Source organism: Mercenaria mercenaria, chromosome 16, assembly GCF_021730395.1.
Source record: "Mercenaria mercenaria strain notata chromosome 16, MADL_Memer_1, whole genome shotgun sequence".
In the NCBI taxonomy this organism is placed as follows: Eukaryota; Metazoa; Mollusca; class Bivalvia; order Venerida; family Veneridae; genus Mercenaria; species Mercenaria mercenaria.
The window spans coordinates 35,181,805-35,206,368 of NC_069376.1; the positions used below are offsets into that span (position 1 = coordinate 35,181,805).

Below are 24,564 nucleotides of genomic sequence, written 5' to 3' on the forward strand. Positions count from 1 at the left end.
TGGTGTCTGTAAACCATTCCGTACCCCAAAGAAGTATAAAATACATTTATTTTTATAGCTCTTTGCGTACTCCTAGAAAACCCCTAACCTCTAATTTTGATATGAATGGATCTAATGCAAAATAATCAAATGTGACAGTCCTACTTTTCTTTTCATTCTTTGCTTGTTAAGGAATAATTCATCAAAGTGAAATAAACATTTGTACACTGCTAGCCTTGGGTCGTAATATACGGTACAGTACGGAACTACGGGCATTAGACATTATTGAAATACAAGAAAGAGTTATTCCCCTTTTATCCAAATACTCCATTTGTTCAGGAACATTTTATTTTTACTACCGTACCTGTTTTCTGACGACATGTAGAAGGTACGCTGAGTAAGTCAAAAATGTACACAGTGCACTATCTCAAGCTAAAATATTTAGCTTTTCAGATGTTTATTTACTGTTATGAACCTCCGTGTGAAATCACAGACACTTGGGGCTTTGACCACAGCCTGTGGCACAGGTGCTCGTCCAGTCTTGATTAGTTCTATAAATAAACGTCGGACTTCAATATTTTACGATTTTGACATTTCATATAGTCCGACGTTTTATCGAAAGTATGAATTTCCCGGTAGAGCTTTCCGCAAAAGTTCTTGCGGAAGGTTTTACAAGTTCACGGTAGAAGTGACTTGAAAGCGATAGCTAAATACCAACAACGGACAAAGAAACCTAATTTACACATCCATTGAACATACTGTCTTACTGAAGTTATTGAAGATCAGTACGCACTTTGAAAATGAAATTTACATCCATTCACTTCCACAACACAACACGAACTGTCAAATCTTCTTTATTATAAAGATTAATTTTAGACGAAAAAATATTCTCACGGTCGGATTTGAAAAAAAAATGCGGCCCGTTACTAACGTATTGTCTATGTAGTATGCATATGTTTATAGTCGATGGGTGTAATCAGCATTTATTGGTTGTAATTTTATTAAAAGTTACTTAAATTAGTTGTAAAGTCCTATCAAAGCAGTTTAAAAGGCTAGTCCACATGCGTTCGGCGGTACCCATGCGTTAAATAATGGCCGCAGATTTTTACAAGTGTCGTAGGCTAAACGTATTTGTTTTCGTCTAAGCATGTATAATTGATTCTATATATTTATTCGGTGTTGTATTGTTCGTGATATTTCAATAAATTACGCTAGAAGTTTCTGTGAAATGCGCCGGAGAAGTGATTGGTGGTGCAGTTTTAGTTACGGTAAACCAATGTTTCACGTGTTTGAGAGTTTTCCTACATTACACTTCAATAAAATAAAGTCGTAATCTGTGCTATGCAAATGGCTGACATTCGATTAAACTTGACACAGGGACATGTTGAACGTCCAAATATTAAAAGGCGCCCTGTGCAAGTTTAATGTTATTGAACTAAGTCTTGATGTGCATAAACAGGTCTAGGAAAGTGGAATATTTACAGATTATCTGTAAATTTACAGATCAAGTGTTTAATAACTGCTAAAATTATATTTGGACACAAAATCGCAGCTTGAAATTAATTGATTTACTGGTATTGATGATAAACTCGAACAGAAAATAAGGTTTTTTACCTGTATCTTTTTTAGCTTGACTATTCGAAGAATAGTCTAGCTATTCTACTCACCCTGGCGTCGGCGTCACACCTTGGTTAAGTTTTTGCGTGCAAGTACATACAGCCATCAATTAAAGGCATATAGCTTTGAAACTTATTTTTTCTTTTTCTAGGTCAATTACCAACCTCTCTGGGTCAAGTCCCATAACTCTGACATGTATTTTGAGCAAATTATGCCCCCTTTTGGACTTAGAAAATTTTGGTTAAAGTTTTACATGCAAGTTACTATCTCCAAAACTAATGCAGATATTGATTTGAAACTTCACATGTGTCTTCGGGGTTATAAAACTAGTTGATAGCAGCAAGTCCCATAACTCTGACTTTCATTTTGGCCAAATTATGCCCCCTTTTGGACTTAGAATATTCTGGTTAAAGTTTTGCGTGCAAGTACATACAGCTATTTCTAAAATGCATATAGATTTGAAACTTATTTTTTCTTTTTCTAGATCAATTACCAACCTCACTGGGTCAAGTCCCATAACTCTGACATGTATTTTGGGCAAATTATGCCCCCTTTTGGACTTAGAAAAATTTTGGTTAAAGTTTTACATGCAAGTTACTATCTCCAAAACTAATGCAGATATTGATTTGAAACTTCACATGTGTCTTCGGGGTTGTAAAACTAGTTGATAGCAGCAAGTTCTATAACTCTGACCTTCATTTTGGCCAAATTATGCCCCCTTTTGGACTTAGCAAATTCTGGTTAAAGTTTTGCGTGCAAGTACATACAGCTATTTTTAAAACGCATATAGATTTGAAACTTATTTTTTCTTTTTCTAGATCAATTACCAACCTCACTGGGTCAAGTCCCATAACTCTGGCATGTATTTTGGGCAAATTATGCCCCCTTTTGGACTTAGAAAATTTTTGTTAAAGTTTTACATGCAAGTTACTATCTCCAAAACTAATGCAGATATTGAATTGAAACTTCACATGTGCCTTCGGGGTTATAAAACTAGTTGATAGCAGCAAGTTCTATAACTCTGACCTTCATTTTGGCCAAATTATGCCCCCTTTTGGACTTAGAAAATTCTGGTTAAAGTTTTGCGTGCAAGTACATACAGCTATTTCTAAAAGGCATATAGATTTGAAACTTATTTTTTCTTTTTCTAGATCAATTACCAACCTCACTGGGTCAAGTCCCATAACTCTGGCATGTATTTTGGGCAAATTATGCCCCCTTTTGGACTTAGAAAATTTTGGTTAAAGTTTTACATGCGAGTGTCTATCTCCAAAACTAATGCAGATATTGAATTGAAACTTCACATGTGCCTTCGGGGTTATAAAACTAGTTGATAGCAGCAAGTCCCATAACTGATATGCATTTTGGTCAAATTATGCCCTCTTTTGAACTTAAAACTCTTTTGATATTTAACCTTTTTGGGTAATATTTTCCTGCTTCTGGGACAATATTTCGAATAGTCGAGCTTGGCTGTCTTACGGACAGCTCTTGTTATTTCTGCAAATTGTTATCAATGGTTGGTATCAAAATAAAGCTTAGCTCTTACTGAATAATTGACATAATTTAAATTTATATTTAGTAAGCAAACTCACAAGAAGTGAGGCCCTGAAAGGGGTATGTAAAATGGGGACTGTACGAATGTTGACTGATGATAAATTCGACCACTTTGTCATTAAAAAAAATTCTCCAAAGTATTATATTGAAACTTTCCCAAAAATGTTACAACAGTCATTCCTGCTCAAGTAATGAAAAGTGACCAAATTTCAGGTCTTCATGTGTTGACAGTGAGCATGCGCAAAAAACATCCTCTTCCCCAGTATTTTTGGATAAATATTTTTTAAACAGACAAATGTAAGTCATTTATTTATACAGAATATTTTCCAATTTTGTTTTTGTTTACACCAGTTGGTGTTGTAAGTGGTTGCTATTAGACGGCATGTTCAATTATATAAATAACCGATTGCAATTGAATAATGTGAAGGTGGTCGACTTTATCATCTGTTCGACTTTATCATCAGTACCAGTACATATGGTATGCATAAATAAAGGTCAGTTGCAACTTTCCGTCATTTCTGTTGACTTTGATTTTTCTTAAAATGCCAAAATGGCTGAAACCCACAAATGACCTTAATTTATGCATGCTGTAAATAAACCAATTAACTCCAAGCAGTTTTGAGAATAAATGTTATTTCATCAGTTTTCATACACACAATCTGTAAATTTACAGACTGGAAAATCTGTAAATTTTTAGATTATCTGTAAATTTACAGATAATCTGTAAAATATTCCACTTTCCTAGACCTGATAAATGGGTGGCTCATAAAACAGTTAAAAACTACTGTTTTTAATCCTAAAATAAAAAAAAATATTTAAAATTATTTAAATATTTAAATTTTTTTTTTTTACTATATACTGATACATTGAAAAGGTCCCTATGTTGCCGTAATGCTATGGAGGTTTACTAGGAGTAGGACACGCTGTGGAACAACCAAAATGAGTAACAATGCAGGCTACCTTGCTGTCCTTTACACATCGGGCATTTAGAAAATAGTAAACAGTGTTATTCTGTCTAGTCTGCTGCCTTAAATAATTTACATTTAAACTCTTAAAGACGCCAAGTACGGCAAAGGTTATCTACTTTCGTTTTGCAACAAAATGGCCAATCGTCTTTGACAAGTTTTACAAGTGTTTAGACAAGTTGGCGTGTAAGTTCAAAATGCATGTTACCGGAATCAAATAATCATTTTTGAGGCCTAAGTACTGTCTTATTAACAGAATGTTTTTTGACAACCCGCCCACTAGTTATAATCCTCTTCATAGTTCAGCAGTAATAATAATATATGTGGATGTATAAGTGTCTACAGCTTATTGCACTTTTTCTGCTACATGTATTTTGTTGATTTTGATAGGTCAAAGAGTTATTCATATGTAACAAAGTAAAATTTTTACAAAGCTATTAAAACTATCAAAAGTTAAATTTTAACCCCACTCAAGCACATGATATTTTCACTTTTGAAAGCAATATGTGTTTCTAAACTGCACCCTTTTAAGTCTTCAAAATGATACAGTATTTGAAATACCCTCTTAGTCTAGATGCCACATAAGAGTTAGATTTGAAAAGCGATTGCGAGCATAATTTCATTTTTTTGTAGACACATTTTTATGACATCTTGAATCAAGGGTTTGCAGGAGTTATATTGCCTGTAGTTATTGCTACAGTATGCATAAAAGTAATTATTTGCGAGTGTCAGCCATTATAGCTCGACTTTTCGAAGAAAAAGTAGAGCTATTGCACTCACCCCAGCGTCGGCGTCGCCAAAGTCAAATATCTCTGTTACTATCAAATCTATTGATTTGAAACTTAAAATTGTTATTTACTATCAAAGTCTACACCAGGAGAAACATTACCCTTAACTCTGATTTGAATTTTGATGGAGTTATGCCCCTTTTTGACTTAGAATTTTCGGTTAAAGTTTTTGATAAAGTCAAATATATCTGTTACTATCAAAGCTATTGACCTGAAACTTAAAATAGTTATTTATTATCAAAGTCTTCACCAGGAGAAACAATCCTGTAACTCTGATATGAATTTTGATGGAGTTATGCCCGCCTTTGACTTAGAATTTTTGGTTAAGGTTTTGATAAAGTCAAATATCTCTGTTACTATCAAAGCTTTTGACTTGAAACTTAAAATAGTTATTTACTATCAAAGTCTTCACCAGGAAAAACAATCCCCATAACTCTGATTTGAATTTTGACAGAGTTATGCCACTTTTTAACTTTGAATTTTTTGGTTAAAGTTTTTGATAACATCAAATATCTCTGTTACTATCAAAGCTATTGACTTGAAACTTAAAGAAGTTATGAACTATCAAAGTCTACATCAGGAGAAACAATCCCTATAACTCAGTCTCTGATCTGAATTTTGATAAAGTTATGCCCATTTTTGACTTAGAATTTTTGGTTAAAAATTTTGATAAAGTCAAATATCTCTGTTACTATCAAAGCATTTGACTTGGAAACTTTAAATAGTTATTTACTATCAAAGTCTTCACCAGGAGAAACGATCCCCGTAATTCTGATTCAAGAGTCAAGCACTGAGAAAAGTCGAGCATGCTGTCTTACGGACAGCTCGTGTTATTATCGGATATCCCCCGCCGAAGGCAGAGGGATGTAGTTTTGGCGTTGGCGTTGGCCATCCGTCTTTCCGTCTATCCAGAGGTAGTGCTTTGGAATATTTAAATAAAACTTCATATACATGTTCACCACGATAGGGAAATGTAGCCCGTAAATTTTCAGTTAGATTGCCTTAGTAACACCAGAGTTATGGCCCTTAGTAGTTTCTAGTGTTAACTATATACTATAAGCGTACTATAAATTTGGCAATAACAGCTTCATAACTTGTGACATATTTGACCTAGAACTATGAAAATTTAAAAAGAATTAGATGACCATAATGTGGTAGTGCACAACAATTTCGTAAGGATCTCTTCAGTTACTCAGAGTTATTGCCCTTTAATTGTTTAAAAACACATATTGGTACATAAGTGACAAAGTAACCAACTGGTAGAATTTCATTAAACTTCTTTCTTTTTTTTTCCATGAACATTTATTATTAACATTTGAAGTCGTGTACCTACACCTGGCCAACCGTACCGCCCTGGTCACCCTCTCCCTCTCCCACTCCCCCCAACCCCACAAATTTTGCTTCTCATTTTTAGCTCAGCGTCGGCGTTAGTTAAATTATTATTTCACCTGTCACATAGTGACAAGGTGAGCTTTTGTGATCACCCTTCGTCCGTCGTCCGTCGTCAGTCCGTGCGTCCGTACGTCAACAATTTCTTGTCTGCACGATAGTGGTTTCATTTATGATTTTATTTTAACCAAACTTGCACACAACTTGTATCACCATAAGATCACGGTTCCTTTCTTGAACTGGCCAGATCCCATTATGGATTCTAGAGTTATGGCCCCTCAATTGATTTTTATGAAATTTGGTCAGGATGATTGCCTTAATGAAATCTAGGTGGAATTTGAATATGGGTCATCTGAGGTAAAAAACTAGGTCACTTGGTCAAATCAAAGAAAAAACTTGTGTATGTGATAGAGGCTGTATTTTTCAGTTGATCTTCATGAATTTTGGTCAGAATGATTGCCTTGATAAAATCTAGGTCGAGTTTGAACATGGGTCATCTAGGGTCAAAAACTAGGTCATAACTAAGAAAATGCTTGTTTTATCGCAAGAGACCAATTATTTGGTCCAGTCTTAATGAAAATTGCTCAGAATATTTGTTTCCATGAAATCACTAGGTCAAACATGTTTTACACTGTTATGGTGTGTTTCTTAGGTGAGCGACCTAGGGCCATCTTGGCCCTCTTGTATGTCAAATTACCTCCCTTTATTAGAGGCCTCCGTGGCCGAGTGGTTAAGGTCGCTGACTTCAAATCACTTGCCCCTCATAGATGTGGGTTCGAGCCTCACTCGGGGCGTTGAATTCTTCATGTGAGGAAGCCATCCAGCTGGCTTAAGGAAGGTCGATGGTTCTACCTAGGTGCCCGCTCGTGATGAAATAATGCACGGAGGGGCACCTGGGGTCTTCCTCCACCATCAAAGCTGGAAAGTTGCCATATGACCTATAAATGTGTCGGTGCGACGTTAAACCCAACAAAACAAAACAAAACAAAACCTCCCTTTATTTATCCCCCCGCCAAAGTCGAAGGGGATATTAGAAATGCTCTCTGTCCGTGCGTCCATCCATCCGCAACGATCTTTGTCCGGAGCATAACTCCAAAAGTACTGGAGGGATTTTCTTCAAACTTCATATACTGATAGAACACATTGGGAGGAAGTGCAGTGTGCAAGAACAATAACTCTGCCTTGCCTATTTTTTGAGTTATTCCCCTTTATCTTATTTTCTTAGAAAACTTTGTCTGGAGCATAACTCCAAAAGTACAGAAGGGATTTTCTTCAAACTTCATACACTGATAGAACACTTTGGGAGGAAGTACAGTGTGCAAGAACAATAACTCTACCTTGCCTATTTTTTGAGTTATTCCCCTTTATCTTATTTTCTTAAACAATTTTGTCCGGAGCATAACTCCAAAAGTACTGGAGGGATTTTCTTCAAACTTCATACACTGATAGAACACATTGGGAGGAAGTGCAATGTGCAAGAACAATAACTCTACCTTGCCTATTTTTTGAGTTATTCTCCTTTATAATATTTTCTTAAAAAAATTTGTCCGGAGCATATCTTTTTCATGCATGGAGGGATTTTGATATATCTTGTCACAAATGTTCACCACCACGAGACGGAGTGTCATGCATAAGAACCAGGTCCCTAGGCTAAGGTCAAGGTCACACTTAGAGGTCAAAGGATACAAGAATGAAAACCTTGTCCGGATCATTTCTTCTTCATGCGTAGAGGGATTTTGATATAACTTGGCACAAATGTTCACCACCACGAGACAGAGTGTCATGCGCAAGATCCAGGTCCCTAGGTCTAAGGTCAAGGTCACACTTAGAGGCCAAAGGTCAGATACAAGAATGACTTTGTCCGAAGCATTTCTTCTTCATGCATGGAGGGATTTTGATGTAATTTGGCACAATTATACACCATCATGAGACAAAGTGTCATGCGCAGTTCCGTTCTTTAGAATTACTTCCCTTTGTTGTTACTTTAAATAGCTTTTATTATAACTTTTTCATTACTAGTCGTAGGGAAAAATCGAGACCACTTTTCTGTAGGTGTATTTTGACCAGTCTCTACCTGGTAAAGATTTTTGTGTGGACTTACAATTTTGTTTTTAACTTCCCTTAGTTGTTACTATAAATAACTTATATTGTAACATTTTTATAATTGACCGTAGGGAAAAACAAGACCACTTTTCTGTGGTACAACATGGATGTTACTTTCCAATTTTAGGTGTATTTTAAGATATCTCTACCTGGTAAGGAGTTTTTTTGTGGACTTAGAAAAACAAAAGACTTACAGTAATTACTAAACAACCTCAAAATTAAAATTCCATTTGCAAATACAGCTGCTAGAGTAAAGAAATTTGCTGTGACGGGCGTATATTGTGACATTCTGGCACTCTTGTTCCCTGTTAGCTTTTCATTCCTTCTTTTTACAGTAGCCATATAGAAAAACATCATAGCTATATTGTTCATGAAAATTAATCAAATTTAGCAGTAAACCACCTCACCACTGACTTATTCTTTCTTCCACATCTTTAAAACCCCTGATGTGGACCACAACTAAACGGTTCTTCAAAGCTTTCCCCAAAATTAATACTTTCAGACACTTATACTTGCCAGGAACTTTAGCCTTCAATTATAATATGCCCGGCGGAGGGATTGGCCATGTCTAACATGGCTCTTGTTTCAAATTAAAATGGGTATTTCTCCGTAACTAATGAAGATACTGATCTGAAATTTCATTTATGTCAACAGATTTATTTGGCAGATCCTTCTTTTGTTCACTTACAATATTATTTTTTTTTAATTACTTCCCTTTTACGTTACTATAAATAGCTTATTTTTAGTAACTTTTTTATTATAGGGAAAAACCGAGACCACTTTTCTGTGGTACAACATGGATGGTACCTCCAATTTTTTAGGTGTATTTTGACATATCTGTACCTTGTAAGATTTTTTTTTTCTTTTTGGTTAAATTTCTTCCCTTTGTTGTTCCTGTCCTTTGGACTTAGATATTTTTTCTGATGACCTTCTTGTCCTCAAGTGCAATGATAACAGGTGAGCGATATAGGGCCATCATGGCCCTCTTGTTTTCCTGTTCATAGGAAAATCCTGGGATTGTCCTATTCCCATTTAACAGTGAGAAAAGTCCCAGGACTATCCCTGGAAATTTTGAGATATTTTGAGGACATTATCCCAGGATAATTCTCGGACTTCCTGGGATAATCCCAGGATTTCCTGTTCCATTTTCTCACGGGCAAGTTCTTTAAGGTACTTTAAACACATGTGGTATACGTATATACATTTTTACATAAATTATTTTAGATATGCTTTACATTTTTACATAAATGATTTTAGATATGCTTTACATTTTTGCATAATGTGCTTTACATTTTTACATAAATGATTTTAGATATGCTTTACATTTTTACTTAAATGATTTAAGGTATGCTCTATAATTGGCTTTTTCAATTTAACTTCTTCTCGGCGATATATGACCATTTTGTGTCGATTCGCCGTAAAACTCAACTCACTCACTCACTCTTAAAATACTAAGAGTGCATTTTTTCTGTTGATCGGCATAAAATAATCCATGCGAGTAAATCATCATTTGTAAATACAAATTTAGTGATTTTCACATGATTAGTTTTTGTAAGATTTTAGTAATAGCTAATCCTTGTTTAGTCAGTCTTAGGATTTCCAAGTATTTTTTCAAACGTAACAATCTGTCCAGTAACAGATTGACTTCCGTTTGAGACTCTTTTAAATCTATATGGCGAGGATTACAGAGAATATATACATGTATATATATAATTCTTTTGGAGAAAATACTGGAAAAGATATTTATTAAATTTATTTAGAATATTTCATTACAGATCTGTTTTCAAAAAATGCTGCAAGGAGACGAATCTGCATCATGTAATATGCATGCCATGCGGGATGGACACAATCCGGTTCTAAGCAATGATGTTCAACTCATATACAGTGAGACACACCACGATGTTTTAGCTAGTGACCCTTTATTAATCGACGAAGGTTATAACACGGCCAACCATTCTAATGTTTTGGATTCATATGATGCTAGAAGTGATGAAGATGATGATGCAGAATTGGCTGATAATCCTTTGGTTATTGATGAAGATTATGAAACAGAAAGTGACACAGCACTGACCGCTGCACATTTGCCTGCACTGATAAACGGAGATAACGATGCATTACATGCAATTGAAAAAGATGAAAATGCCAACAGTAATTATTGTTTAATTGATCATGATTACTTGCCAAGTTCAGTAAAGAATGCATTTGAAGCTAACTATGTTAACAGCTTTACAAGTATCTATCAGAATGAGAATATTGTGGTTATGCAAGATTTGTTTAATGAAAAATTGGACTGGCAGGAGTCAGTGCAAGAAAAGTTTTTTGAAGAAGGAAACCAGGGTTTAGAATTAGCTGAATGCGATCAGAATAATGCAAAATTTGTAGTTGTAAACACATTGAGAAAAGATGAATTTGATACCAGTAGTAAACAGAGCTTTAAGAAAAAGGAAAATCAGAAGGAGATTTGTCGCAACCCAAAACTTGATAAGATAAACGATAGTTCTGTTGAGAAATCAGTGCAAGAAAAAAGACTTCACAGCAAAAATCGGCGCAAAGATGCTTCAGTGCTGTTCGTGAAGAATAAATTAATAGAAAAGTTGGACCATAATGACGCATCTTTTTCAAACAGTTATACTAAGAAGGAATCATTTTCACTGGAGCAGTACCTCAACAAAACCAGTTCAAGTCCTTGCCAAGATAGAGTAGTGTCGGAAAAGAAGCTAGTCATCCCCAACCTTGATTCAAATAAGACGGTCTTAAACAAAGAACACACGCCGTCAGGTTATTTACAAAGAAAAGTTTTGAAACCTTTGAAACCAAAGACAGGAGAGCAGTGTCTTTTATTAGTACCATTAATAATTCCTTTAAAACCAGAGCAAGCTCTTTATAAGATTGCGAAAACAGAACAAAGTTTGAAAAAGTGTATACAAGTGGAAGGACTTAATAATAAGATCCAAGTTAAACGAAGTCTTTTAGGTAGACATAAACTAACAGTAACAAAACGAAAGCGTTCAGAAACCTCGAGCCACGAGCTAAAAAATGGGAAAATACCAGCAGTTGCAGACCCTGACGTTGGTAACAATTTCACAGAAACGAACAGTTGCTCTACATCGACTGCACGGAATTCTGATAAGGTAGGTTTGTTTCAGTGTTGCAGTAAAAGGTTTGTTTGTTTTCTTAAGATGCTGATACTTCGTTTATTAACTGAAATGAAATAATGCTTCTTAACGTCTGGTGAACAGACTATAACAAACCGAGTCTGTTATTGTGTTGCCTAGTTGCACTTTGTGTGTTTTAAAGATCATATAAACGATCACAACGGCAGTCTTTTAAGTGCAAACCATGTCCTTGGACTCGTTGTTGTTATATTCCCTGCTCCTTTCGAATCAATCTTAATGTATAATAGGTCCGCTTAAGCCAATACTGGGGTGGGGGGATGCAGTTGTAATGATTCGATGCAGTAATTATATAACACATCGAAAGCATAATTTTAACTGAAAATGTATTAATGTATTCTATTAACTTTCCATGTTGATTCATGTTTTGTAGGGTTTATAGTTATATCGGCACAATTAAAGGCCGTATGACGACTTTCCAGCTTTTAATAGTGAAGGAAGAACCCAGGTGTCCCTCTTGGCATTATTTCATAGTAGGCGGCCACCTTCGAAGAACCTCCGACATTCGTAAGCCTGGATGCCTTAGTCGTCTGCTTTGAACAAACAGCTGTGAAGGGCAAACGATTCAAAGCTGGCACCCTTAACTACTAGGCCGCGGAGTGTTTAATATGTAATTTTTTAACGTTGTTAATCTTGTCTTATTTTCAGATTTTATACCATGACAAAACGGAAGATGGGCTGTTAAAAAATCAAGTTACTGACAGTACTGAACAGGTTGAAGGTGTAACTTCCGATGCAGACTTTGAAAATCCGTTTGACACATTTATTACTGGGTTAAATGGCACACCAGATGTTACACCAGATATAGATAAGTTTAAATCAAGTCACGCTGGAGATGATGAGATTTCAGATATTATAAACGATGATACTCAGGATATCAAACCTGATCTTGATCAGGTCACATCTGACACTGGACCTGTGAAAAGTACCGAGGTGAATAGTTGTGAGGCAGGCTCAGTGGAATTAAAGGTGCTCAAATGCAAGGAGTGTTGTTCAGTGTTTAACGACACAACAAGCTTTGATCTTCATCTTATTTGGTGTGACGTCGAAGCCAAGAAGAGCAAGATTTGTGGTGTATGCAGAGTGGCATTTCCTGATCTCAAGTCAATGAATAGTCACGACTGCTCTCGTGTATTGGACAGTGTTGATTATACATGTGGTGTTTGCAAAAAGGTATGTTAATTTATCTAAAGTGTTTAAGGTTTAAATTTATGGCAGAAAATTCACTGCGATTGTCTACAGTTGTCTAATGCTCTGTTTCAGACATTGATAAGCAGTGAGTTAAACAAATTGGTGTCTGATCTTAACATACACCTCAGAAACGTTAGTGACATCACAGAGATTGTATCGGAAATACACATGAAGTGGAGGGTATCCGTGACCGAGTGGTTAAGGCTGTTGACTTCGAATCCCTTGCCCCTGATAGATGTGGGTTCATTTGTGGTTTAGAGTTCTTAATATGAAGATACCATCAGACTGACTAACGGAAGGTCGGTGCTTCAACTGTTGCTCACCCATATTTGAAACAATACCCGGGATAAAGAAGATGCAATAGGAATATCACTGATAATCACACCTACCTGACAAATCAGATATTTTCACTTGTTGGTTTCAGCGCCGTTTTGCAATAGAATATCAGTGTATTTCACAGCGGTCAGTTAACCTAACCTGTGTTCTTGGATCCTGTACCAGTACTAACCTGTTTCCCGCAAGTAACTGCCAATTTCCCCAACATGAATCAGAGGTGGAGAACAATGATTTTAGTTGTCTTTTATCAACCATCACAATAAAATACGCTTGCCCAGGGATCGAACTCAAACTCAGCAGTCAGTAGATCTATGTTTCTCTTACTGAGCTTAGAGGGCGGACACTTTTATAAGTAGATGTTGCATTGTTCTGTTTTTCAGGCTTTCAAGAAACGAGATGTTGTTTTTGCTCACATGAAAATTCACACCACGAAGAAAGATTTTGTCTGTGAGGTTTGCCAGAAATCTTTTCTACATAAACACCATTTAGTCACTCATATGAAAACACACCAGTCTGACAGGCCTTACAAATGCCAAGTATGTACAGCAGCATTTAAACGCGTATCCCATCTTCAAAAGCATCAGTCTTCACATAAACCTGATGGAGAGAGGAAATACGAATGCAAGCATTGTGATTGGTCTTTCCACGACAAATACAAGCTTGCAAGACACGAGAAAACACATTCATCATCCATTAAAAAGTTTGTATGTAGCATCTGCCAAGGTGCCTTCCGAGAAAAGTATATTCTGACAAAACACATAAAAAATGTTCATTCAGATGGTACGTATAAAAATACATCTTGCAATAAACCGAAGCAGCCACTTGAGTGTGAAATATGTAGTGAAATATTCTTTTGGAAGAAACATTTGCAGATTCATATGGCTAGTCACAGTGAGGTACTATGTGATTCAGACGAAGACGCGGATGATGATTTTAAAGATGAGTTAGAAATGTCTGATATCCCCAAATCAAGTGACATCGTTGAAAAAGGCGAACAAAAGGCTTATCATACAAGAAACAGTTTGAAAGGATTTGGGAAAGTTAAATGCCAGCACTGTACCCAAACCTTTATATCTGCAAAACTGATGGAAATCCATACACAGACTGAACACAAATCGGAGCTAATGGAAGGTTCAGATGTTGATTGTGACAGTTGAAGATAATGAAATTTAGATAGATTTATTTATATAATAAGAAATGATTCTGATGAACAAAATAAAGTCTCAAAATATCTAGGTATGTGCGTAGTTTGTTTTCTGTTTGTCTTGCTTTTTGGTAATTTGTAAGGCAGATTTTAATTACAGTCGAAACTCGGTATCTCAAACTCGCTTACCTCGAAATTCCGCTTAAGTCGAAGAAATTTCCAAGTCCCGTTAAATTTCCTTCTTTATATATGTAATTCAACTCCGGATACGTCAAAATTTGACTTACCGAGACTCCGGATGTGTCGAAAGGGATTTTCAGTCCCGTCAGTAAAATTCAAGTGCATTGTAAACTCGGTAAGTCGAAGTGAGAAAAATTTGCGATAAAATTTCACACATCTCTTTGTGAATGTGGTTGGTTTTTAACACCTGTCCATGTTTATTGCCTAACCGGAGAGCCGCGATGCCGACATATCAAAGGTGCGGCGATAATCAAAGTGAGATGATGTCATACTTGTTTGCACGTGCCATAATTATAATTGTTTGATGTAAACATTAGACTTCTTAATCAGCAGTCATTTGTTTATCAGACGTTTTGAAAATTGCTTTTAATTTAAACTAACGAATTGATTAGTTTCAACAGCTTGGATCTTTGATAAGGATTAACTAGAGGTAAGCGCGATGAGGTTAGTATCATTTTCATTCTTCAAAAAAGTGAAAACTTTGGTAAAAACAAACTGTACGGAATCGTGTACGTGTATAGTGCCGACAGCATATACACAGCATCACGGAAACAGCGTTTATTTTTTATTAAAACTTCTTGTAACTAAACCAATTATTTTTCGTCATTTCGTCCATACGTCCCTTCTCATAACTCGAACTTCGTTATCTCGAAATAAAAAGCACGGTCCCTTGAAATTCGAGATATGTATTTATGTATTAAGTATTCGTATATTCACAAATAAAACTGCAGTTTGAAGCTCCTATTCAGTAACAAGGATTTCGTCAATTCTTTTTCAGTTCTTGATAAGTGTTTTGAAATTATATGTAATTCTAACAAAAGTGTTGTGGAAGTAAACTTTTTAGCTGTTATTGGCACTGTCTTAGGTCAACTAATAGGGAAAAACCTTTTTAACATGCTAGAGGCGCATTTTCTACATGTCATCCATGAATGTCAGAATGTTTGTCTTAATAAAGTCTAGTCATCTTTGTCATTTGGGATGAAACACTAGACCACTTTGTCAAATCTCAGAAAAACACTGATAATTTAGAGGCCACATTTTCACTCTAATCATTATGAATCCTCGTCGGAATTATTGTTTTTATCAATCTAGATGAAGTTCAAAACTGGGGTATCTGAGGTCATAAATAAGGTCACTGGTCAACATTCAGTGCAACATTTTTACCGTAATTCCATGTCAGAATGCTTGTATTTGTATAATCTCAGTTTAGTTCGAAGAAAACCCACGTAAACACTCCGTAAGCCACATTTCCATCCGATTTACATAGAATATTCTTATGAAAGCCAGTTATGGATCGAACTTGGGTCATGAGAGGTATAAAGTAAGTCAGTTGGTCAAACTTTAGGTTAAAAGAACGTTTAATTACCCCAGAGGCGGCATTTTAGACCAAATTGACTTGAAACATATTGAGAAAATTTGGTCTGATGAAACAGATCAAGTGTGATAATTGGCCACATGAAGTCAAAAACTAGGTCACTAGGTCAAGTCATAGAACATCTGTATTAACATTCTAAAGGCAACATTTTCTGCCTGATCTGCTTGAAACCTGACCAAGACGTTTTTTATGACATCTAGGGAAAGACTGAAACTGGGTCATATTTAGTAAGAAAAAATCTAAGTGACTTGTTCAAATAATAGAAATATCTTACAAACACTTAAGAAGCAGTATCTTCTACCTGCTGAACATGAAGATGCCTTCGTAGCCAAGCGAATAAGAACGCTGAATCAATGTCATTTGCCCCTAATACTTCTGGGTTCGAAACCTCGCTTGGGGTATAGAACTAATTTATGTGAGGAAACTATACAGTTGGCATTCTGAAGGACGGTGGCTCTACCCATGTGCTTTCCCGTAATGAAGTGGTGCCCGGATTGGCACCCAGTCTTTCTGTTTAAACAAAACCTATAATTGTGCTGGTGTGACGTTTAAACCAACAAACACAAAATGAATCAAATTGACAAAGGTACCTGTTCAATTATGATCAAGACCCACATGTACCAAAGCATCGTATTCTCTTTTGCAACCAAAAGTCTTTAAGAAATATTACTGAATACACACAGAAAGATATTTTAATACAATGATGACAGTAATGATTTTCTTGTTATCTTAAGTTACCCCACAAATTACAGGGTCGAACGTGTTTTTGTTCTATTGTGAAATCGTGAATATTCGCAGGAGCTAAAGGATCTTACCATAAAATGGTGAACATGTTTGAAAATGACAGGAGGAAAGTAAACCTTTTACGTCATTTTTCTGATGTTTGCTTATCTTTTGTGTAAGTCGGCCATAGGTAGTATGGAGAAAACGACGTCCAAATTCGTAAATTATGTCCCTTTCATTACTCAAGTGTTACGATTTATTCAAGAAATACTGCAAACAATCACAGCATTATGACAAAAGCGCGTGCATTACACCCAGAAAATCATAGTGTATGCGTGTTAATGTGTTCCAGTGAATAACAGTATACCTTAGTTATTATTGTTGTAGCAAATAACTTGAGAAAATCCCACATAAATAATAACCGGTGTCCTGGCATTTCGGGGTAAAGATATTGCAGTGTGAAAGAGTGATTAAATAACATATGTTTTCAATAATATGTTAATCACTTCCGCCTGTCCGTATGTCCGCGAACATATGAATATCATATATGTGTATAGCACTACGAAAAATATCACATTTAGAAACATTTTGAATAAATTACAATTTTTAGCTCGACTATACGAAGTACGGAGAGCTGTCCTACTCGACCCGGCGTCGGCGTCCTTTCGCGTCCGCACTTTGGTTAAAGTTTTGATGCTGCACTTTCATTTTATCTGAGTAATTACTTGATGGATTTCTTTCAAACTTAAAATAGTTATTCCTCATCATCACCCACATCATATGGCACAAGGGCCATAACTCTCCAACCAATAGTTCATGAATTATCCCACCTTTTTACTTAGGATTTCAGGTTAAAGTTTTGATGCACTTTCACTCGTATTTCAGTTAATATTTAATGGATTTCTTTCAAACTTAAAATAGTTGTTCCACGCCAACACCCACATCATTTTACAGAAGATCAATAACTCTGGAACCAATTTTTCATGAATTATAATCATCCCCTTTTTACTTGGAATTTGAGGTTAACTTTTATGCATTTTAACTATATCTCAGTTATTACAGAGAGGATTTAAGTCAAACTTTAAATAAATTTCACTTCATCACTCACATCATATGACACAAGGGCTGTAACTCGTGCACCAATATTTCATGAATTATCACCCCCCACTTTTACTTAAAATTTTAGGTTAAAAGTTTGATGCACTTTCACTCTATCTCAGTTGTTACTAAATGGATTTGATTCAAACGTAAAACAGGTGTTCCACATCATCACCCACATCATTTGACACAAGGGCCATCATTCTGGCACAATCTTTTATGAATTATCTCCCATTCTACTTAGATTTTCAGGTTAAAGTTTTGATGCACTTTCACTCTAACTATTGTTACCAAATGGATTTGATTCAAACATAAAACAGTTCTTCCACATCACCACCCACATCATATGACACAAGGACCATAACTCTTGCACCAATATTTCATGAATTATGCCCCCTTTTGCTTACAATTTCAGTTTAATTTTGGTGCCTTTTCACCATATCTCTGTAGTCACTAAATGGAATTGATTCAAACTTTCAATGGTTGTTCCACATCATCGCCCACGCCATACGACACAAGGTCCACAATGCTAGCACCAATATGTTATGAGTTATGCCCACTTTGTACATATAATTTCAGGTTCAGGTAGTGTTGCACTTTTGTTCTAGCTCAGTTATTACTAAATAGATATGATTCAAACTTAAAGTAGTTATTCCACATTATTAATGACATGATATGACACATAATGCATTACTGTTGGAGAAAGTTTGCATGAATTATATCCCTTTTATACTCATTAAATATTTTGATACGCTTTATCTTTATCTCTGTTTTTACTTTATACATTTGACACAGACGTAAGCTATTGTTTAATATCTTGATCCACATTGGAGTCATTAAACACTCCAGTGACTGCTCGGGCTTCCTCAGATGTACCGAGTATATTCATGTACCACTGTCCATGAATACGCGAAGAAAAGGTAAGCGTAATATAATTGTCATTGTGAGCATCGAAATAGCCGGGCGCGCTGTCGCCTGTGACAGCTCTTGTTTATCGTCCGTATAAACTTGAGTATATTCATGTACCACTGTCCATGAACACGCGAAGGAAAGTAGCGTAATATAATTGTCATTATGAGCATCGAAATAGCCGAGCGCGCTGTCTCCTGTGACAGCTCTTGTTTGTCGTCCATATACACTTGAGTATATTCATGTACCACTGTCCGTGAACACGCGAAGGAAAGGTAGCGTAATATAATTGTTATTGTGAGCATCGAAATAGCCGAGCGCGCTGTCTCCTGTGACAGCTCTTGTTTATCGTCCATATACACTTTAGTATATTCATGCACCACCGTCCATGAACACGCGAAAGAAAGGTAGCGTAATATAATTGTCATTGTGAGCATCGAAATAGCCGAGCGCGCTGTCTCCTGTGACAACTCTTGTTTATCGTCTATAAACACTTGAGTATATTCATGTACCACCGTGAACACGCGAGGGAAAAGTAGCGTAATATAATTGTCATTGTGAATTATGTTCCCCAATAAAATAACGATGTAATAAATGTATGTTCAGATATATTAGAATTTTATTCAGTTTGTTTTTCATGCGAATGTGAGCAAAAACGGCACTATTTTACTAGTTTTATATATACAAATACATTGTACACACAAGTCCACAGACACACAGACGAACACTAATTAATGCGTGGTCGTGTATGCGTATACGCCCTCCCGTGACAAGGAGGAAAATTAATATATAACGTTTACTTGTCTTTGATTGTTAGTATATTCCCAATAAAATATTTCCATTGTAATAAATTTAAATCCCTGAAGTTCGATGGTGATAAAAGATTTAAAATGCGCATGGATGGATTAAACGAAAAGAGTTCAAATGAGGGAAATTGAAAGCATTTTCTTTTGCACTGACTTTGTCAAATGGTGCTTTTTCTTGTACTATAGTAATGTAGTGCCACAAAAAGGGATCTCTTTATGAACGAAAACTATTAACGTTGGCACAAAATACATGTCGGCCACTAAAGTTATTCCAGGTAGTGTAAACATAAAACCCATTAAAAGAGTTATTTAATTGTCAAATGTAAATGTATAAATTTTCATTTTTTCTTCAAGTTTTGACTTCAACCTAGCAAAATTTAGACGATTCAATAGCACAAAAATAGACCGGCGATTTATATATGTAGTCGTGTCTTGTCGTCAATTAGAAATATCATAAGGTCTAGTATGCACATTTTTCCCTCTTGAATAATGTATCTTTAAATGAAAAAAAATCTTCATAAAATATATTTAACCTGGATAGATGTAAACACTAATTTTGCCTGAAGACCTGCTTTCAAAATTGATTGGTATATGCCAGCTGACTAGTTATTCATCTGTTTTTTTCTTTTTTTTAGTGTGTACTGTTTTAACCTAACACGCACTTGCCGTTTATACACACAAAGTCTTTATTTCTTGTTTACATAGCTCAATTTTGTGTTCTAATTGTTCCATTTTTTTAGTACCCGCTCGCTTAGCTCAGTAGGTAGAGCGTCGGTCTACGGATCGCGGGGTCGTGAGTTCGATCCTCGGGCGGGGCGTATGTTCTCCGTGACTATTTGATAAACGACATTGTGTCTGCAATCATTAGTCTCCCACCTCTGATAATTCATGTGGGAAAGTTGGCAGTTACTCGCGGAAAACAGGTTTGTACTGGTACAGAATCCAGGAACACTGGTTAGGTTAACTGCCCGCCGTTACATGACTGAAATACTGCTGAAAAACGGCGTTAAACCCAACACGGTATGAAATTTAGGCATAATCGACTTTTATGTATACAGAGTACATAAATTATGATTACTGTCTAATCTGAATATAAAGATTATGCAAAGCATATTTAACATATAGTCTTTAGATAAAAACGTATTTATAATCTTTAAAGGCTGGAGTCCAGATTTTGGCTAAAATGATCTTTCTTTAAAATTAAAGTTTGGTCATATAAATACTAGAACATAGGATTTTTCTGTAATTTTAAAATATTAAAACAAAGTCTAGATCAAGAAAACAAGAAGGCCAAGATGGCCCTAGGTCGCTCACCTGAGAAACACATCATAACAGTGTAAACATGTTTCCCAGATGACCCATATTTGGACTTGGCCTAGATTTCATCAAGCCAATCATTCTGACATTCTGACTAAATTTTATGAATATCAAGTGTAAAATGCAGCCCCTATTGCATACACAAGATTTTTCTTTAATTTGACCAGGTGACCTAGTTTTTGACCCTAAATGACCCACATTCGAACTTGACCTAGATTTCATCAAGGAAATCATTCTGACTAAAATTCATGAAGATCAATTGAAAAATACAGCCTATATGGCATACAAAATGTTCTTCTTTGATTTGACCTAGTTTTTGATCTCAGATGACCCATATTGCTAATCCTCCTGGATTTCATCAAGGCAATCATTCTGACTAAATTTTATAAATATCCAGCCCCTATTGCCTACATAAGGTTTTTCTTTAATTTAACCGGGTGACCTAGTTTTTGACCCCAGATGACCCATATTCAAACTTGGCCTAGATTTTATCCAGACAAACATTCTGATCAAATTTCATGAAGATTCGATGTAAAATGAAATGCAGTCTCTATTGTATACAAAAGCTTTTTCTTTGATATGACCTAGTAACCTAGTTTTTGACCCAAGATGACCCATATTCAAACTTGACCTGAATTTTATCAAAGCAATCATTCTGACCAAAATTCGTGAAGATCAATTGAAAAATACAGCCTCTATCGCATACACAAGGGTTTTCTTTGATTTGACCTAGTGACCTAGTTTTTGACCAAAGATGATCCATTTTCGAACTTTGCCTAGATTTCATCAAGATAATCATTCTGACAAAATTTCACGAAGATAAGTTGAAAAATACAGCCTCTATCGCATACACAAGGTTTTTCTTTGATTTGACTTAGTGACCTAGTTTTTGATCCCAGATAACCCATTTTCGAACCTGGCCTAGACTTCATCATGGCAATCATTCTGACCAATATTCATGAAGTTCTGTTGAAAAATACAGCCTCTATCGCATACACAAGGTTTTTCTTTGATTTGACCTAGTGACCTAGTTTTTGATCCCAGTTGACCCATTTTGGAACCTGGCCTAGATTTTATCAAGGTAATCATACTTACCAATATACATGAAGATCAACTGAAAAATACAGGCTATATCGCATACACAAGATTTTTTTTTATTTGACCTAGTGACCTAGTTTTTGACCTAAGATGACCCGTTTTCAAACTTGGCCTATATTTCATCAAGGTAATCATTCTGACCAAAATTCATGAAGAGCAATTGAAAAATACAGCCTCTATCGCATACACAATGTTTTTCTTTAATTTGACCTAGTGACATAGTTTTTGATCACAGATGACCCGTTTTCGAATTTGGCCTAGATTTCATCAAGGCAATCATTCTGACAAAATTTCATGAAGATCAGTTGAAAAAATACAGCCCCTATCGCATACACAAGGTTTTTCTTTGATTTGACCTAGTGACCTAGTTTTTGAACCCAGATGACCCATTTTCGAACCTGGTCTAGATTTCATCAAGGTTATCATTCTGACCAACAACCATGAAGGTCAATTGAAAAATACAGCCTCTATCGCATACACAAGGTTTTTCTTTGATTGGACCTAGTGATCTAGTTTTTGACCCCAGATGACCCATTTTCGAACTTGGCCTAGATTTCATCAAGGTAATCATTCTGACAAAATGTCATGAAGATCAGTTGAAAAATACAGCCTCTATCGCATACACAATCTAAATGTTGACAGACGACAGACATACGCCGGACATCGAGCGATCACAAAAACACCTGAGCATGGCTCAAGTGAGCTAAAAAATAAAAGAAAACGAAACAAAACAAAACAAAACGAAAAACAACAACAACAACAACAAACAACAGCAACAACAAAAAACAACAACAAACAAACATGTCAAAGTCGGAAATTCAACCCGGGCTACATCGACAATAAAAACTTTCCTACCATCTTAACCAGTACAATATACGCCGTGACAAACGCAGATCAATTTTGAATGGAAAACATAAACAATTTATTCATATGTGTTTCTACAAGATTTAGCTTACCAAAAGGTTCCTTCTAGCTCATATTAAATATTCTTTTTAAAGGATCTGTTTTTAGTATCCTGTTACAAATGTTTAATAAAACAATAATGAAAAATATGTTTTGTTAGTTTACGTGCATTCTTATCTATTTAAAAACATTTGAAGTTATTTCACACAAACATTTGTTTAACTTATAATAATAATCAAACACCTTCTACCTAAATATTATATCAGTGGACAGTAGATAATAAAGACCATCATTCCATCAAAATTTCGGGAGTCTTCCCTAGTGGCATAGATCGGAATTTGGCCGTATGTTAGCCTCTTTGTAAATTTAAAGTTTCACATAGCAACACATGGACAGAAAAGTGCTGCCAAACACCTTGCTTAATTGCATCGCATGATTGATACTTCCAGCTCCAGAACGAAATATAGCCGTCTTGGACCGTAGAAGTTAAGTAGAAGAAAATGAAACCAAACAGAATAATAGGAGACGATATTTTTGGGCGGGAGTCTATTTTTAGATGATGCTTACTCATTTAAATAATCTCGACTCTTCATTATGACAAGTTAGATTTAGGAGTTATTTGATTTAAACTATATTATTGTTTCTTGAAGACATGTTATTACGTAGTTGCATTTCACTAAACTTTAGTATGAAGATTGACTTAAAGATGCGTAAATACACACTGGCAAAGAGGCTATTTGTAATGAATATGCATGACTCCAAGATGGCGGCGCCCAACTGGAATTCGGATGCCTTTGATGATACCCTTGTATCCATTACCTGCTCAGTCAAGTGTGACATGTTCACCATAATTGTTCCTTCACTTGAGAAGGAACAATAACATATAATATGCCAGTAGCCTAGTTTCAAAGCTTAATTATTTATGAAATATAGCAATTTCCTAATCTATTAAATTTTCTTTTTCATTTTTTTTGTCATACAATCTGAAGGTCAGTCCCTTTAATATTGCAAAATATCCATATTTTTCACTAATAAAATGGAATGATTAAAACTACGTCGCAGTAATATAACAAATCAATTAATGATTCATTAGCACAAGCCTATAATTGTGGTAAATGCGCAACATACTTACTGTGCGCAGTGTCGTCGGCATCTGGGTTTTATAAGCCATCGTCATCCAGATATCATAGTTGCTAGAGCAATTTCATTAAATGTAAATACCATATATTAGAAGAGATTTAATTATAGATGGATTGCAAACATTCTTCACATATCAAATATCACTAAGGTGTATGACCTAATCTTATATAAGGATTTTGAGGTTTTTATTTAAAATGCAATGATATAGATAAAACGTGATTAAAAACGGGACAACTTTTTCATCCAGATAAAAAAGTTTTTACTTTTTGACCCATTTAGATAAAATAGCCCCAAAAAACCTCAAATAGGATGATCCGTTGAAAATATATTTTAAAATAAAACCATTTTTCAGAATGTAAGGTGTTTTTAAAGACATTGTGCACGTCAGATTTGCCCATGAATCCCTGCTCAATGAATCTTTTTACATGTTAAATTATTCAAGATACAACTTAGTATGCCTATACTTTGATTAGTTAAGTCAAACATTTCTTCAGTAACTTTTCAATTACAGTTTATTTAAGTGTCTGTCCGTATAAGATTTATGCATTTTTAAATGACATTACATTTTAAATGACATTACATGTATTTACAAAAAACAACAATACTTCACATATCCTAAACAGTTTTTAAATTGAAATCATTAAAAGCTTTGTTTCTTTCTTTTCTATGTTGCGAATTTAGTTATTTTGGACATGTCTAAAACCCAGATTGTGAAC

At 35.4% G+C, this 24,564-nt stretch overlaps 1 protein-coding gene across 2 annotated transcripts; it reads left to right on the forward strand.

Moving 5' to 3' along the window:
- The first annotated feature begins 277 nt into the window (after positions 1–277).
- On the forward strand, positions 278–14,309 carry LOC123540509 (zinc finger protein 37-like). 2 transcript variants are annotated; one of them, XM_045325598.2, is made up of 4 exons: positions 278–367; positions 10,171–11,526; positions 12,217–12,741; positions 13,476–14,309. In XM_045325598.2, exons 2-4 carry the CDS (start codon positions 10,186–10,188, stop codon positions 14,250–14,252), a joined length of 2,643 nt encoding a protein of 880 aa, XP_045181533.2. In that variant the 5' UTR covers positions 278–367; positions 10,171–10,185; the 3' UTR covers positions 14,253–14,309. The 2 variants fall into 2 exon arrangements, with proteins under 2 accessions (XP_045181533.2, XP_045181534.2); XM_045325599.2 differs by having other exon boundaries at positions 348–367; positions 10,156–11,526.
- Positions 14,310–24,564: the final 10,255 nt, after the last annotated feature.